Source organism: Mixophyes fleayi, chromosome 11, assembly GCF_038048845.1.
Source record: "Mixophyes fleayi isolate aMixFle1 chromosome 11, aMixFle1.hap1, whole genome shotgun sequence".
NCBI lineage: Eukaryota > Metazoa > Chordata > Amphibia > Anura > Limnodynastidae > Mixophyes > Mixophyes fleayi.
The window spans coordinates 96,958,259-96,977,002 of NC_134412.1; the positions used below are offsets into that span (position 1 = coordinate 96,958,259).

The 18,744-nt window shown below is 41.3% G+C and overlaps 1 protein-coding gene across 13 annotated transcripts in view; it reads right to left on the reverse strand.

Annotated features, from left to right (window-relative positions):
• ARHGAP32 (Rho GTPase activating protein 32) overlaps nucleotides 1–18,744 on the reverse strand; it is a 389,933-nt gene that overhangs the window by 54,347 nt on the left and 316,842 nt on the right. For all 13 annotated transcript variants that reach the window (XM_075190517.1, XM_075190519.1, XM_075190516.1 and 10 more), the window contains one exon: nucleotides 10,764–10,872. In XM_075190517.1, coding sequence (XP_075046618.1) covers nucleotides 10,764–10,868 — 105 coding nt within the window. In that variant the 5' untranslated portion in view covers nucleotides 10,869–10,872. The remainder of the gene's footprint in view (nucleotides 1–10,763; nucleotides 10,873–18,744) is intronic.

Consider the following 18,744-nt stretch of genomic DNA (forward strand, 5'->3'; position numbering starts at 1 on the left):
AAGTTATTATTTATTGGTATAACATTGTCTGCACTATCTTTTCTAGTACCTATTAAAAGTTAATATTGTTTCACGGAGGGGGGCACTAAACCAGTATCTTACCTAGGGCCCTATGAGGTCTAAATCAGGCTCTGGTTTATTCCCTGCTGACAGCGTACACATGACCTCTCAGATTCTCAGTCTTCGTTCTGTGGTTTAGACCCTTTATAGTAAACATAGCAGGTGCAATATACAATAGTCAGAACCAGCGCTCTGTCATACTGTACATTTCCTACAGCTGCAGAACATGCATACAAATGAAGGCAGGTATCTGCAGAAAAGAGATGTATTTGTGACAAATTATATCCAGTACAAACATGCAGAGAATAAATAGCATGCAGATTCTGTGATTTCAATACGACTCTGACGGATTCCATTTGTGTTCCCTAAAATCTCATCATTATATCTGCAGTGTGTCTATTAAGGAGTGAGATACACTATTGTTAGTCCCTGCTGTGATGAGAGAATGTAATTTCCTTGTGGTCAGTGTCTAACAGAGAAAACACATAACAAGTCCCTATCCTCCAAAACCAATACATGAAAATATTACGTAACAGAAAATTACTATTTAATGAGAAAAGATTTGTTTGGATGATATTTAGTTTGTTGCTTTGACTGTCCTCTTCCTCAGCATCTGAATGGGGCATTTCATAATGGTACTCACATTTACAACGTAATACCTTCCAAATAAAACAGAGATCATCAATACACTGGCCATACAACACCAAGTTTGCCAAAAGGACCAGTCCATATTTACTACTGCTCAAAGAGTCCCAGGTACAGGCTGGCATAACTTGGAGCAAACCTGGTGTCCATGGCCGTGCCCTGCATTTGTAAATGATAACATGAATTAAAAGTTACTCTATTAGGTGTCACAGCCATAATAAACTAAAATGGTCTCTGAAATTCCACAGTCCATACTTAAAAATACAATATAGCTTGTAATCCCAACTGGTGAGGTACGTTTGCATATAAGAATGGTTAATCACGCGTGCATGATTAAGCTTCTTCAATATATATTGCTAAAACAATGAGCACAAAACCCAGTTAATTAACAACACTGCAACCAACCTTGTTTGTCACTATGAATCCCCAATAACTGGAGTTTTATTTAGACCCCAGTTGAGATTATTTAGGGATAAGACTCACATTTTTATTTATATCAATGAGATAATATAATTTGTGTGGTTCTTCAAAATTAGGAATCTATAATAAACCTGTATGTGATATATATCATATTATTTAGTTATTAGAAATTGTTTTACTAAAGGGTCATTTTTATAGAATATATGTCATATAGTTTTATGTGCATGATGAATAACCTAATTATTTTTATAACCTTCAAAACACTGCTAGACTACACTGTTTTCTTTTCTCTCTGACACCCTCTCAGATCTACTTCTGACTTATCATCATCACCACCATTTATTTATACATTTTTATTTATAATTTTTATTTTAAATAAAACATTAGTATTAATTCAGTCACCTGTTTTTTAATCCATATCTCTCAATTAATAATACAATTATGTGTTTTCATTTATTATCTAAGCTCCTCGCAATCTCCCCAGGAAAAGGTTACTGATTTTAGAGAAATGCAACAGTTTCAACAATGTAAAAAGCAGTAGCTCCAGGAAGTGGATGAAGCAGAGGAAGGGGAGAGGTCACATCTGCATATCAGATAAAGCCTTAGGGTACTTACCCACTGGCAGAAATATACATCTGGGTACTAGTAATAACAAGTTAAGTACCTTTTAAGTGTGCCTCAATAGTCATTTCTCATAGCTGTTCTTCCACAAATGATAATCTCCTTTTCAAATTTTCTCTGGAGGTTGCAAAGTATGGCTGCCAGTTACACAGACATAGTCTCAGAATGTCATGTGGTGGGGAGGGGGTACACAGAGCAGAGGGGCATTACAAAGCCTCTCTGCTTACTACACCATGTACCATGTGACTTTGGTTGCCATGATAGTCCACAGCAATGTGCATAATTATAAATCATTAATAGTAGCCTGAAGAAATAAACCAAGGAAAAATGGTAAATACCACAATTCTTCTTATAGATGCTACAGTGATTAATTAAAAACTCATTTTTTTCATAGGATTTAACGGGAATTGACCCATTTATTCCAACGACCACATACCCACTAACATTTGCAATTGTCTTCGGGGGGCTTTTGTGTTGCTATTTTGGCCACAATGTCTATGCACCTTTCTAGACAATTAGCTGTAAGTGAAGTGATGACGTTGTAGTGTACATCAGAGTACAGTCGGTATGTGGAGGAGATTCTTATACAGACTCATCTCTGCAGCACAGAAACCAGTAACAGATGCAGCAATAAAGGAGATCTATATCGCTCTCCGTGTTCAGTATGGCTGCTGTGTCAATCAGTATTGGAGCGCTGCCATGGTAACAATAAAACGCATTATTCTGCAGGCTTTGATGTCATCCATCCCTTTAGAAGTCTTGTACATAAAGCCAGAGTGCAACACAGCTAGGAACACCACAAACCACATCTGAAGCTACAGAAATATGGCCGGTCAGCGAGCAGTCATCCCCTCACTGGCTGCTGCCTGAGTATGCATACCATACAGTGCCAACTGATTTACAGGCTGCCACATATATGGGTGTGCTCTAATCTTATTTTGCAGGAGCTTGGTCTGGTCTGGGCAGCACGGTGGCTCAGTGGTTAGCACTTCTACCTCACAGCACTGGGGTCATAAGTTCAATTCCCGACCATGGCCTTATTTGTGAGGAGTTTGTATGTTCTCCCCATGTTTGCGTGGGTTTCCTCCGGGTGCTCCGGTTTCCTCCCACACTCCAAAAACATACTAGTAGGTTAATTGGCTGCTATCAAAATTGACCCTAGTCTCTCTCTCTCTCTGTGTATGTATGTTAGGGAATTTAGACTGTAAGCTCCAATGGGGCAGGGACTGATGTGAGTGAGTTCTCTGTACAGCGCTGCGGAATCAGTGGCGCTATATAAATAAATGGTGGTGGTGGTCTGAAGCAATCTTATCTTCACACACTCTTCTACTGATGAACCTTTAATATTACCCCCGATCATCAGTGTTCTATGTAGAAAGTGATTTTAGTGACTGGTGAAGCATATAAGTTATTATTACATACATAAGACTAATGGTTTACAATAAGTAACAAACACATAGAAAGAAACAAGAAAGTCATTAGGCTTAGGGCTAGATTTACTATCAGGCGGGATGCGTGGTGGCTTGAAGCCGCCAGGCATCGCCGCGGTTTTCCGGTGGGTTTGCATTGCAAACAGCCGGATTTACTAATGGGGGCGCATTTCATCTTCAATTTGAAGCTTTGAATTGAACAGTGCTACCCGGAACTTGTGTTTCTGAGCACTGATCCTACTAATGCACAACACTGTCACATAAGATGGACTATACCACAGAGAGATGGGGGTGGGGGCCGCCACATTAGTACTATGGCTTCATGGACATGATTTTACCTTCATTCCCATATGAAGCGAAAGAGAAGTTAAATGACCCAAGGACATACAGTGTGGTTAACAGTACCGATAATGGAGGACAGTGAGGAGCCAGAAGACTGTAAGTGTGATATCAGAGTGTCAGCCTGCAGGGCCAATGTTTCCTTTCCAAGGGAAAGGGCCTGTATGGCTCGGGAGCTGCATAGCCATATTGCCAATGTATCTATGGACATTACAGACATTGCTGGTGGGGGCATCCATACCAATGTCCCGTTAGGGCAAATGTCCACAACCTAATGCAATGTTATCAAGAACCAAGCTTGTACCTTGGGCTTTAACATTACAAGCTGCTGGAGTTGTGTCTGATTTTCATGATATAGCTCTCAGCTCAATCATCATAATTAACAACAGCTTGCATACGCCTTCTGCGCCATTCTCTTACTATACCCACTGACTGTGGCTCTATTATGGAGCAGTTTATAATACAGCACACCAGGAGGTAAGAGTGCGACCCAATATCTGTTCCTCCTCAATAATAACAAATCCCTCTCTGAAATTTCTATTTCATTAAGCACATTGTATTACACTACTAGTTAGGAAATGTGATGGTCACTACGCATCCTGTAAGCTCTCTGGATGTGGGGAGTGTTTTACAGGCTGGAACAAGAAGATCCTGTGAGATAATGCAGTGTCCTCGCTACACATGACAAATCACATATCACCTATTACGTCACATAAATTATTCCAAACATTATCTATTACATCACTAATATCACAGCATTTGTCATTCGATCCTATGAATGGTCTCATCAGATCATTCTTGGGGTGGAGGTAATGAAGCTTTGTACAAAAATTTAATAAATACATTTCTGTTTTTATTTTGTTTTCACAATAGAGCCTTAAATTATGCTTTTAGCAAAGTTCTTTCTATTGTTGTTCTTTATACATTGCCTGTGTTATTTATATTGGAGATATTACTGTAAGAGTATTTGTTTCCAAGTTTAATAACCCTTGTGCTGATTCCCTCACTTCTCCTGGGGATCCTCCATTCACAGTATATAGCAGGGTCCTAGTTAGTTTGTATTATACACTCTCTCTATGTGTGAGATACACAGGGAGATGTACACACAAATGCTACAATATTACAATATAAACACGTTTATAGCAGTGTTATGACCCATTATACTCACTACAATCTCAGGAGGTTTAGGATAAATCCACTTAATAGATTTATCTATATTGCTATTGGTAGACTGCTTTGAGAGAACCTGCTGATTGGCTTAATGAATCTATTTGAAACGTTTTTGTTTAAAAAAACAAAAACAAACAAAAAAAAAAAACAACCTGAAGCCTAAAATCCAGAGCAATTGTATATTTTATGCAAGTAAACCAGTAAAAAGAGGGACTCTGTACTACGGAACTACCGAGTAATATATCTACGTCTTGATGAATGGAAGTTTCTGTCTTCCGGGAAGTATTACACCTAATGTTTCCTTTTCACTTGCATCCCTGTAACCACTTCCTGATGGCAATAAAACTGGTTGGGAATGTATACTGGATTTGTGTAAAACACAATTTTATCACCCACCAAAGCAGGTTTCTCCCCGGCCCACCTACCAATAAAACATGGAGTGTCAGGAGATGTTAATTACAGCATCAAAACATATAAGGCTGTTTCTGAGGTGTCATGTGTCTCAAGCAACTCCCACATCATACAGTGTACAACCACAAAGCACAGTTTCTAATGCAACACATGTATCATACTTATTATGTTATAAAATAACCTAACTTCAAACTTATCATTTTACTAAAATATATCACTTGTAAAGATTTTAGACTGCTGGGTACAATATGTATTCAAACCAATACACCCACATGACATGACCATAATACAATTCTATTACACTCTATACAGACATAGGACACTACACCTCCAACATGACCTGACCACTGAACATGATCATAATACAATTCTATTACACTGTATACAGACATAGGACACTACACCTCCAACATGACCTGACCACTGAACATGATCATAATACAATTCTATTACACTCTATACAGACATAGGACACTACACCTCCAACATGACCTGACCACTGGACATGATCATAATACAATTCTATTACACTCTATACAGACATAGGACACTACACCTCCAACATGACCTGACCACATGACATGACCATAATACAATTCTATTACACTGTATACAGACATAGGACACTACACCTCCAACATGACCTGACCACTGGACATGACCATAATACAATTCTATTACACTCTATACAGACATAGGACACTACACCTCCAACATGACCTGACCACATGACATGACCATAATACAATTCTATTACACTCTATACAGACATAGGACACTACACCCCCAACATGACCTGATCACTGGACATGATCATAATACAATTCTATTACACTCTATACAGACATAGGACACTACACCTCCAACATGACCTGACCACATGACATGACCATAATACAATTCTATTACACTGTATACAGACATAGGACACTACACCTCCAACATGACCTGACCACATGACATGACCATAATACAATTCTATTACACTCTATACAGACATAGGACACTACACCTCCAACATGACCTGACCACATGACATGACCATAATACAATTCTATTACACTCTATACAGACATAGGACACTACACCTCCAACATGACCTGACCACATGACATGACCATAATACAATTCTATTACACTCTATACAGACATAGGACACTACACCTCCAACATGACCTGACCACATGACATGACCATAATACAATTCTATTACACTCTATACAGACATAGGACACTACACCTCCAACATGACCTGACCACATGACATGACCATAATACAATTCTATTACACTCTATACAGACATAGGACACTACACCTCCAACATGACCTGACCACTGGACATGATCATAATACAATTCTATTACACCCTATACAGACATAGGACACTACATCCCCAACATGACATGACCATAATACAATTCTATTACACTCTATACAGACATAGGACACTACACCTCCAACATGACCTGACCACTGGACATGATCATAATACAATTCTATTACACCCTATACAGACATAGGACACTACACCCCCAACATGACCTGACCACATGACATGACCATAATACAATTCTATTACACTATATACAGACATAGGACACTACACCCCCAACATGACCTGACCACATGACATGACCATAATACAATTCTATTACACTCTATACAGACATAGGACACTACACCTCCAACATGACCTGACCACTGGACATGATCATAATACAATTCTATTACACCCTATACAGACATAGGACACTACACCCCCAACATGACCTGACCACATGACATGACCATAATACAATTCTATTACACTCTATACAGACATAGGACACTACACCCCAACATGACCTGACCACTGGACATGATCATAATACAATTATATTACACTGTATACAGACATAGGACACTACACCCCCAACATGACCTGACCACTGGACATGATCATAATACAATTCTATTACACTGTATACAGACATAGGACAATAGACCCCCAACATGACCTGACCACTGGATATGATAAGTAAAACAAGCCGTTTCACAGGTATTTTCTTAATGCCAGTGAGAAATCAGAATCTGTAACCAGGGATGATTGGCAGGGTAGTGAAAGTGGAAATGAATATGATGTAAAGGACAGGAAGACTAAACAACACAGAGAGGAAGGACACATGCAAATGTTGGGAGACAGAACAATGTGTGATGAAGGTGTAAATAGGAGAGCTCACAGCACTGGGGATAAGTAATGACATCTGGGACCAGTGGCTGATTCACACTTACAAAAAGAAAACAGAGATGCAACAAGTAGAGAAATACAAGACGGTAGAATACATTAATCCCATGCACTCAATGTGCTTTGGTTTTGCACCTAATATTCAAGATGTTCCTGCAACAACAAATCACAGTGCCCTCCATATCTCCTGTAAGTAACCTTATTTCTCATATAGAGTCCATGCTGGAAATTGGGGAGAGGAGGGTAACCTCCCTAATAAACTGACCACAAAGGCTTGCAATTACCCTGCTATGCTTATAAATGTGCTCCATAAACTCATTCAGGCATCATGTCCTGTGGGCTGAAATTCATGAGTTTCTCCTAAATATGTGATTATAGGGCAGAGTCCATCCACAAATAACCTGCAAGATATCACGACAGACCTAAGAGATTTGTAGTAAGAGAGGACCCGAAGGATACCATGGTTACTACACAACTATATCATTATTACTGAGCAGTAAGATACACAATGTCTGACAGTGAGAGTGGGTGAGGAAACCGTCTCCCTGTCCCCACTAACTTCTGATGGAGCTGCTCAGTATTACAGCGATGAGATGGAAACACTTTGTAGCAGGAGACATAAGTACATAAGACACCTACATCATGGGGATGACAACGGCAGCTGTCTCAGAATGCAAACACCATCAACCTCAGGCATTGCTAGTCTTCATACACACAAACAAAAGCAGCAGCATACATCATCATTATCATCTTCATCATTCTTTAATTATAGAGCGCCACTAATTCTGCAGCGCTGTACAGGGGACCTCTGTCCCAGTAGAGCTTACAGTCTACAGTTCCCTAAAACACACACAGACTAGGGTCAATTTGATAGACACCTACAGGTATGTTTTTGGATTGTGGGAAGAAACCAGAGGACCTGGATAAAACCCACCCAAACGCAGGGGTAACATACAATCTCTGACCATGGTCGGGAACCAAACTCATGACCCCAGTGCTGTGAGGCAGAAGTGCTAACCACTGAGCCACTATGCTGTTCATGTGGTTCTATAATGCCGTGCCCCTTCTATAATGCTGTCTCTTACATCAGAAAAATAGATCGCAACTACTAAAAAAGGGATCTCCAATATCTTCTCTCTCCCCACCCTAATTATAGCAATTTATATACTTTTAACTTTTATTGGGCAACAAAAATATTTTTATAATGTCTCCACTAGATGTACACAACGCTCAGTGTGCCCCATGATCAGGAGTCTACATATATAATGTCTCCACTAGATGTACACAACGCTCAGTGTGCCCGATGATCAGGAAGGAGTCTACATATATAATGTCTCCACTAGATGTACACAACGCTCAGTGTGCCCCATGATCAGGAGTCTACATATATAATGTCTCCACTAGATGTACACAACGCTCAGTGTGCCCCATGATCAGGAGTCTACATATATAATGTCTCCACTAGATGTACACAACGCTCAGTGTGCCCCATGATCAGGAGTCTACATATATAATGTCTCCACTAGATGTACACAACGCTCAGTGTGCCCCATGATCAGGAGTCTACATATATAATGTCTCCACTAGATGTACACAACGCTCAGTGTGCCCCATGATCAGGAGTCTACATATATAATGTCTCCACTAGATGTACACAACGCTCAGTGTGCCCCATGATCAGGAGTCTACATATATAATGTCTCCATTAGATGTACACAATGCTCAGTGTGCCCCATGATCAGGAGTCTACATATATAATGTCTCCACTAGATGTACACAACGCTCAGTGTGCCCCATGATCAGGAGTCTACATATATAATGTCTCCACTAGATGTACACAACGCTCAGTGTGCCCCATGATCAGGAGTCTACATATATAATGTCTCCACTAGATGTACACAACGCTCAGTGTGCCCCATGATCAGGAGTCTACATATATAATGTCTCCACTAGATGTACACAACGCTCAGTGTGCCCCATGATCAAGGGTCTACATATATAATGTCTCCACTAGATGTACACAACGCTCAGTGTGCCCCATGATCAGGAGTCTAAATATATAATGTCTCCACTAGATGTACACAACGCTCAGTGTGCCCCATGATCAGGAGTCTACATATATAATGTCTCCACTAGATGTACACAACGCTCAGTGTGCCCCATGATCAGGAGTCTACATATATAATGTCTCCACTAGATGTACACAACGCTCAGTGTGCCCCATGATCAGGGGTCTACATATATAATGTCTCCATTAGATGTACACAATGCTCAGTGTGCCCCATGATCAGGAGTCTACATATATAATGTCTCCACTAGATGTACACAACGCTCAGTGTGCCCCATGATCAGGAGTCTACATATATAATGTCTCCACTAGAACAATGGTACACTAATACTTGGTATGCCAGCTAGAGTAGGGTTAAACACAGTCATTCTAGAGGACCTTAACATTAGCTTTATGTTGTAAGTATGTAGAAGTGAGCTAGGTAAGACAAGTCCTACTAAGCCAGCACAGTGCTATACAAATCTACAACACAGCATGGCCAGCCAACAATCAGAGCAATGTGTGCGAGCCTGCAGCCATTAGTACACCCAGGACAGACAAAGTCACTACATATAGAGCCAAAAACATGGTACTCTCCAGCCTTGTATGCTAGTTAGCTCATGTATGTTGATGTGTGCATGGAATGTACAAGGTGAGGAATACAAGCTGTCACGATAACAGCTGCTCGTGTGCACAGGAAAATATTTCATTTCCTTGCTGTACAAGTCATGTAAACTATTTCCCTAAAGTGATCAAAGTGCTGTCTTTCTACACCACTCTCCTGGCCAGATCTACTACCGGAAACCAGATGGCAGCCTCCATAACAAGACAAGTCACTGGTACAATGTACACCTGCAAGGAGGGACTCACCCTTCATTTAGGATAGAGCAGAAATCACATTGTACATTTACAAGAAGGGACTAAGCTGCTTTATTATATTAGTAACAAACAATCAATTTACAGAGAATCTCACTTATATAAAAGTGGTGGCCGCCATATTGGCTGCTCTACAGAGGTATAATCATCACTTCAATATAACAGCGCCACCTAGTGAAATACATGGCATTACTAAGCACCACATAAAAAGGAGAGCATTGGCATCTTTATGAGAGGAGACCAGAGGACAGGACAGGTAACAGCACAGAGATAATCAGCATACAGAGGGACGAGGCTGCTGTGAAGAAGTGAAGGATTCACTGTATAGTCACCCAGCAAATCTCCATTAGATCCATGGTCTCCATGTGAGTACCAGATTCTCCTCCATTCTCCAGTCATACAATGGATATAGACACATATGGGCACATTGACTGTACTGTATCTTCACTCTGTACTTCGTATATTGTCCACGTCATGTGGCTGTCAGGCTGGCGGTGTAACTCCAGGAACAGGACTTACCATAGCACTAATAGTCTCCTCCCAATCAGGCCTCTCCCTGGGGTGGATACTCCGTGGCAGCTCCGGAACAAAGTCATCTTCCTCTAAATGCAGCGAGGACTTCATTATTCTACATGTGAGAGAGAGAGAGAGGGGGGGTTAGAACATGCACTGTGTATACTGCACGATTTCCATCTGCTAATCACTTGCTTTACAAATGTATGATTCACTGACTAACCAAACAACCCAGGACTGTAGGTGAAAGCCGTACTCTGGACAGGGGTACACAACCTGCTGGGAGGCCCAGACTCTCCATCTCCCTGTAGATCCAATAACCCTGATCTTGGTAATAAGGAAATATACTGTGTATAACCGGAGCCAGTAGTATTATACTGGGAGAACAATCTGTTTGTTACCCTCTGTGAAGTCCTCTACACCACTGTTCCCCAACTCCCATCCACTTTAATAAGACAAGAATAACGTACAAACTAAGAAAATGAAAAGGATGTGAAATGATTTGAATATAAATGGCTGGACGACTAGGGCAGTGCTAGGAATTCTGGTTACATTGGATTAAATGACAGTGACATGCATCCCATTAGGAAACTTGTACACGCCACATGTAACCTACAGACAGGAAATAGGTGATGAGATATAAGGACTGCACCTCTGTTAGCTCGTCCCGTTTCTCATCAATAAGTGAGATGTACAATGTAAGAGGAGCTACTTGTACTCTGTGATGAAAGAAACGTCTGTATTACCATGCAGTGTATGTACAATGTGCAATTCGGAATGATTTGCTCCATCGCACCCCTGAGTCCTGGCTGTACTGTGCCCGGTTCATTCCCTCATCAGACAGCTGCTCGGTACATCAAGGTCAGAGATATTTGCATAGAAAAGCAGCATCTCCTGGGATGCAGATTAGGTATCACTCCACTGGCTTGTCAGAATGTTTCATTTGACCAGAACAATTTGGCCATCGCTCTCTGGCAGATGCGTGTTCCGTTCCTCTACCCCTGTTTAAACTGCGAACTGATAAATAGGCCAGAAATAAGCAGGGAAATTACTGAACTCAGCAATAAACCCTGATACCCACCTGAATCCAGAACAGGATAATCCAACAATGAAAAGTCAATTAATACACATAGTTCTGGTTTAGAGATATTGAGAGATGCCCATACCAAGAGACGGGATACACCTGGGCCATTGCCCTTCCCCCAGAGACGGGATACCCCTGGGCCATTGCCCTTTCCCAGAGAGACGGGATATCCCTGGGCCAATGCCCTTCCCCCAGAGACGGGATACCCCTGGGCCAATGCCCTTCCCCCAGAGACGGGATACCCCTGGGCCAATGCCCTTCCACCAGAGACGGGATACCCCTGGGCCAATGCACTTCCCCCAGAGACGGGATACCCCTGGGCCAATGCCCTTTCCCAGAGAGACGGGATATCCCTGGGCCAATGCCCTTCCCCCAGAGACGGGATATCCCTGGGCCAATGCCCTTCCCCCAGAGACGGGATACCCCTGGGCCAATGCCCTTCCACCAGAGACGGGATACCCCTGGGCCAATGCACTTCCCCCAGAGACGGGATACCCCTGGGCCAATGCCCTTCCCCCAGAGACGGGATACCCCTGGGCCAATGCCCTTCCACCAGAAATGGGATACCCTAAAGCTAATATCCTTCCCCAGAGATGGATGACAAAAAATAGCTTATAGGGTTGTTATGCCTTCAGCATTGTTGTTTTACATATGCACTTTTTCTGTGTGAACTCCATCTAGTGGCCAGCCTAGTATCAGCTTAAACTGAACACTTAGGCCTCCGTAGTTGGCTCTCAATGCATCTTGGGTAATGATAGTAAGTCACCATTTTAGATTTCACGTTCGTCAGATATGCAGTACTCAGCTTAGCACAGCATCAATAGTAAAATTTTGTATCAAATTATGCAGTTATGCCATGTTTTCAATGCATTATATCTGTTCATATTGTGATTGTATTCTTCTTTGCTTTATTACACTTAGACCGCTTGATCTCACATGTTCTTTAGTCCTTAAATAAACACCATTCTTCAGATCTTCACATCTAGACTGGTTTATTAAAATAGGAATGGTTTTGCTGTCTATCTGATTATACTCAGGCCAAAGGGAAGTTTATAGTGAGGACAGAACAAGGGTACTTTTACATTTTAAACACACACCTATTAATGACATATATTTTTTTTAAAAATAATTAGTGACCATCTCAGAACTGTAAACTTAGACAATCACTACTGCAGCTAATAACAATAGTAAAGACCCCAACTCAGATATAACTGTAAGTGCCCCCTCTCTGGACAGTTCACGCTTCCGGCACAAAGTCCTTTCCTATATATACTATAGATCTTTATAGAAAGACACAGTGTGCTTTGCTCCTAAGCACATCATATCCTATATAATTAACCTATATTATGTCTGTGGTCTAAGATTAGCTGTATTTTATGATCACTTACATCTGATGTGTATAGAAGAAAAGGGTGCTCATGTGAACAATTCCATATGCAGATCTCTGTGTGACAATTGCTATAGCGACAAAGTGGCGCAGAGCACACAAAAGGCAATGTATCCCAGCAGCTAAATACTTTGTACTTATTGTTGGATCCTCCCTCTCCAGCTCAGGGAGGTGCTAGATATTGAGAGGCTGACAGTCTTCTTACTTGACAGTGTGGAAACCATAAAGAAAATTTGTCCTCCTTGGATTGGCACCATGAATGTTCAAATAGGACCGCAGAGTCCCTACTTTCTTCTTCCCCCACCCTTCCATTACTGCACACACAACTTTAGCCAGCCTGAAGCCCGTTAACCTGCCTTTATCATATTGTAGACCTGTATTCGGACCTAACCAACATTACCTGTCCGCGACCAATATAAAACAAGACATTGCTGGTGCCCTACACGAAGCTACGACCTCCAAGGTGCTTACTGGGAAAAGTAATAACCTGACTTGCAAATAAAATCTTTGAAACATAAAAACATTGTCGAGGTAAGGATCAGGGCCTTAGATATGTACGTAGACCTAATGACTGAGATTTTCTTATTTATATTACTACAAGTTTGTTGGATATACTCTCTATTAGAGTGTATCTACCATGTACCTCAGAGCCTGATCCTGTAAGTCTCCATCCTCACATAATTTTATCTGTCTCACTGCACAGACCTGATCGCTCGCTTTATCTCAGTGACGACTTCACCACTATACAATGTAGTGCTCGGCTTGTATTATGGGGAACCTTTGAAGAGCGTATATTCCCCCTAAACTCCTACTGTATGGGGGTTAATTTGGGCACAGAAGGTGCCATTTGGAGCTACTATACAATACTCCTCTGTTACAGGCTTCTACATCTTACCATGAGATAACATAACTATAGCAGTTCTACCGTCCACCTGGAGATAAAGGAGATTATTCTGGCGTGTAATGTAGCCACTCTCCGTGTGATCCATGTCATGAAAGATGGTAGAAATTAATCTATAATCCACCTGCATTATCGTCCTATAGTGTGAGAGAAATCTGTCTAACCCATCCAATAAGAAATAAGCATCTAAGCTAGAGCATTATAAAAGCTACAAGACTGAACACATGACAAGGACAAGTCGCTAGCGGCATTCACAGATACAGGAGATATGTAAAAGCTCCAAGAACTTTGCAGAAATTAACAGATATGGGGGAAGATTTTTCTTTTTCTCTGCGCAGAACAGGAAATCATTGTGTAGGACAGAGCAATGAGCCATACAAAGTCCTTATGAGGGATTTCAGAAGAAGCTCAGTGAGGATGTCACACAATGCTGTAGAAGGGCGTTTCTACCAGGGAACATTGCTGCAGATAATACACCAATTTCCTTGTGGAGAGTGGAATATTCACTTTACAGGAAAACAAATAAAAATCACGTGGAAGTTTTCATTCATGACAGCGCAGCAGTTTTAGGTATTAAGTAACAAGCACAAAGATTCCAACGGCTTTGTCCTGCTGAACTGATCTCATACATGAGAGACACAGATTCCTCAATCTCCTCCTCAAATTCCTTCTGGACAGTCTGAACAAGGTCGCTTTGTTGGAGTTACAGTGATGCAGATGAAGGCTGGGGACTGCAGTCTTTCCTTTACACCAGTTTATACAACAGGAATGACCATGTAAATCCCTGTGTTATACGTCACATGAAGCAATGTCTGCCGCTTGTATTATCCTTTATGTATAAAGCTGCCACCTATCCCGCAGTGCCATTCAGTGACTCAGACTCAGGGATGTGAAGGCCTGGAACGTCAGTGAGCAATGCACCAGCTCTGGGTAAATAATGAGACTCATTTGCAGTACATTACCAGTGGATAACGGAGGCTGTGATGAACACACAATATACAATGACACCGATCCCCGAGAGTGCGGACAGATATCACACCGCCACGTATGACACGTACTCTTACAGTACTATGGAGTCAGGACTGAAGGCATCTTCTAGAGGAACTGATGAAATCATGGAATAAATCCAGTTATTACCAGTCAGCAGGGTTATATAAAATTCAGCTAGAAAAATATCTGCATAATAATCAAAATAATGTGAATCCCATGATCCTCTCTTAAGAAGCTCGCTATCAGTGTAAAATGGGAGGGGTCCATAGGTTACTTGTCTAATAAAAGCAAGCTATGCACCCCCATTATCACTAGCATCATATGTATTTCAGGGGTGCCCGCTTTAAACAGGCACACACTTCAAACACGGACTCTTATTCAAAACCTGAAGCAAAAAGCAAGTCCCTTCCCCTCCATAGTTCACCCATGAGAGGCTCATAATTATCATCCTCAGCTATATATGTAGCGCTACTAATTCCGCAGCACTGTACAGAGAACTCATTCACATCAGTTCTTGTCCCGTTGGAGCTTAGTCTAAATTCCCGAACACACACACACACTGACAGAGAGAGAAAGAGAGAGAGAGAGACTAGCGTCAATTTGACAGCAGCCAATTAACCTACTAGTATGTTTTTGGAATGTGGGAGGAAACCGGAGCACCCGAAGAAATCCATGCAAACACGGGGAGAACATACAAACTCCTCACAGATAAGGCCATGGTCGGGAATCAAACTCCGGACGCCAGTGCTGTGAGACAGAAGTGCTAACCACTAAGGATAATGAATGGTTTCAGACCCCACTCTGAGCCAGGTCCAGAACGCTGACGTAGATAGGGAAGAAATAGCAGACAATGTAATGATACAGAGAAAAATACTATATTGTGTGCCACCACGTAGCCATCTTCTGATCAGAGTGTATATTATATATTAATCTACATGTCCATTAAATACTATCTATCCTACAGTGTAAAAAGGCGGTAGAGCCAGTATTTAACCGTAACATATTTCAATGGAGAAGGCAAAGCTCTAGAAGAGAGAATCTCCATAGATTAGTGCTGTAATGCTGTATGGTAACGTACAGACATGAGACAGGATGAGTTTGTTACCACTTTGCCATGTTGTGGAGCGAGGCTCCTTCTATAGGCAGCTGGAGTACACTATGGTCACTATACAGCACAGAGGAGATGTAAATCAAGTCACCCAGGATGTTCAATTACACATTAGCATTTCAAATATAAAGCTTCATGATATACCTTACAGGGTTTCTAATGACATTATATTTGTATATCCATAGCTTCATGACTCCTTCAGCTGTAATGTCTTTTTAGAAAGTGAACTGTATAATAATATTATTTTGTTATTTTTATATGTAACCTTTTCAGTACGTCCTTTAATGATTTATAGCTCATTAAGTTGTATTATATGGATATTGCAGCTATATTTTACATACAAGTGTTTAGCATATTCTTATGACATTCATTATAAATGTAACTTATATCATGAACCTTTATACTTAATATGCAAATTCACACTGTGGCAGAAACCGGCTGTTATCCCGCTGGTAGGAGCAGCCGATTCATTCGCTCTCCCTCTTCTCCTCAAAGGAGGTCTTTGCATCAGACATTAATATATGACAAAGGGTGAATACTAGGCTGAATTATAACCACTAGTTATTACATGTATGTATGTATGTATGTATGTATGTATGTATGTATGTATGTAACTAAATATGTCCATCTCAGTGCAATGACTGGTAACACTGAACACGGTTCAGATCTCAGTAGTCCGTAAACTTTACACTAGTTTGCAAGAAGATGGGGACTCACATCTGGAATAACAGGACTGGCTTCCTCCTCGAGACTCATACAAGACAGCGACTTCTTCTTGGGACAGATAATAATTGTTAAGCCACTGTAGCCAGATTGTTCGACCTTCACACAATGTGTGGCTTTATCTTAAAAGATCCAGGCTACTTCAGATCAGATTTCACAATCATTTTTGGCTGATGACCTCCATCTACATGAGGGCGAAGTCACTGATAGAAAAGTATGTGGGGTCAGTTTTCACTGCAGCATAGTGGCACAGTGGTTAGCATTGCTGACTTACAGCTGGGGTCATGAGTTTGATTCCTACCAGGGCCCTCCCTATCTGTGAGAATTTTGCATGCCCAAAAATGTGTTTCTTTGAAAAATTGAATGTGTGTGTGACTGTGTGTTCCAATGTGGAAGGATTGATGTGAATGATATAATATGATTGCTGCTTTATAAATCTGTGCAATTTAGTCATCACCATGAGCGGCCAAATGGTGAGGACTAAATTGATAAGATGGTGACGTGAACCTCCCATACACAGGCGGACCTGGACAGCTACAGCCGCTTGCCTTTATCACAGACATAAAGTAATGAACAATAAGAGCCGCAGGTCACTATTACAATGACACAAACAACGCACACTTCTAGACACAGTCAGTGCTGCAGAATGGTGTAGGTCTGCCTGCACCCCATCATCTGTCAGAGGAATAAGGGGAACACCTTAATGATCAGTATCCTGTGAGCCTGAAATAGCAGCTGAGATCACCTGCAATGAGGGATCTGTGGCTTGTCAGCAATCAACAACTTCATTGACATAATAAGCTATGAGCAAGAACATATTATACTGGATTCTGGATGCTTCTGCTCACATTAGATGATAACATGACAACTACAATGTAATTATACCAAAATCATTATGTGTATTCTCACGGTTTCAACAGGTGATCAATAAGAGGAGAGAAACAGGCCCTGTCATTGATACACCAGGAAAAGGATAATTCCACCTTATTAACCAACAGGACCGCGCAGACCCCATGCCACGTATCCTCAGGGCGTTCCCTGCTGCATTCATTTATCTCCCCACAAACAAAGCTGAGTGTTATAGGGACTCAGGAAGCCCGGTACGGGCACATTGAGCTATGTAATAGTCCTCTCACTTTCTTGACTTGAAACTAAAATAAGGATTTTAGGAGAAAAAAGGGTAAAGTTTCATTGAATAAATGGTGATGGCCATAAAGTGGCAGCAAACTGGACTTTGAAATAGGTTCCTGGAGGCTGTTCCTGCGTCAATGCACAAATAGAAATTATCTGTAATTTTGCACTTATATAAATGACATTACTGACTGAATAGATCTGGGACGTCTTCTAATCAGCTCCTTTGTATTGAAACTGGTGCAGCACAATCTAAATGTAAACTGTTCCAACTCATCAACGCGGCACCAAGAAGACATCGCTACTTCGGTGCGGGGCCCTCACTGGTCTGCTAGTAGGGAACAAGGGGAAAGTTTGCTTAAAGCGGCAATCCCAAATAAAGGTTTTTTTTTTATTTAAATTGTGAGTTAAATACCTTATAAAGTATGTACCTTCTTAGCTGTCCTCCTACAAATCATTATCTCTTTTTTAAAATCTCTCTGGAGGGGAGACAAGTATGACTGTCAGTCACACACACACACAGACTCAGCATGTCATGTGATGGCAGATGAAGGAGAAAGAGAATGTCACAGAGCACACATAGCTCAGATAGGCCAACCAGAGCCCCTGTGCTCACTACATCATGTTCCATGTGACTGTGGTTGTCATGGTAGTCACATGACA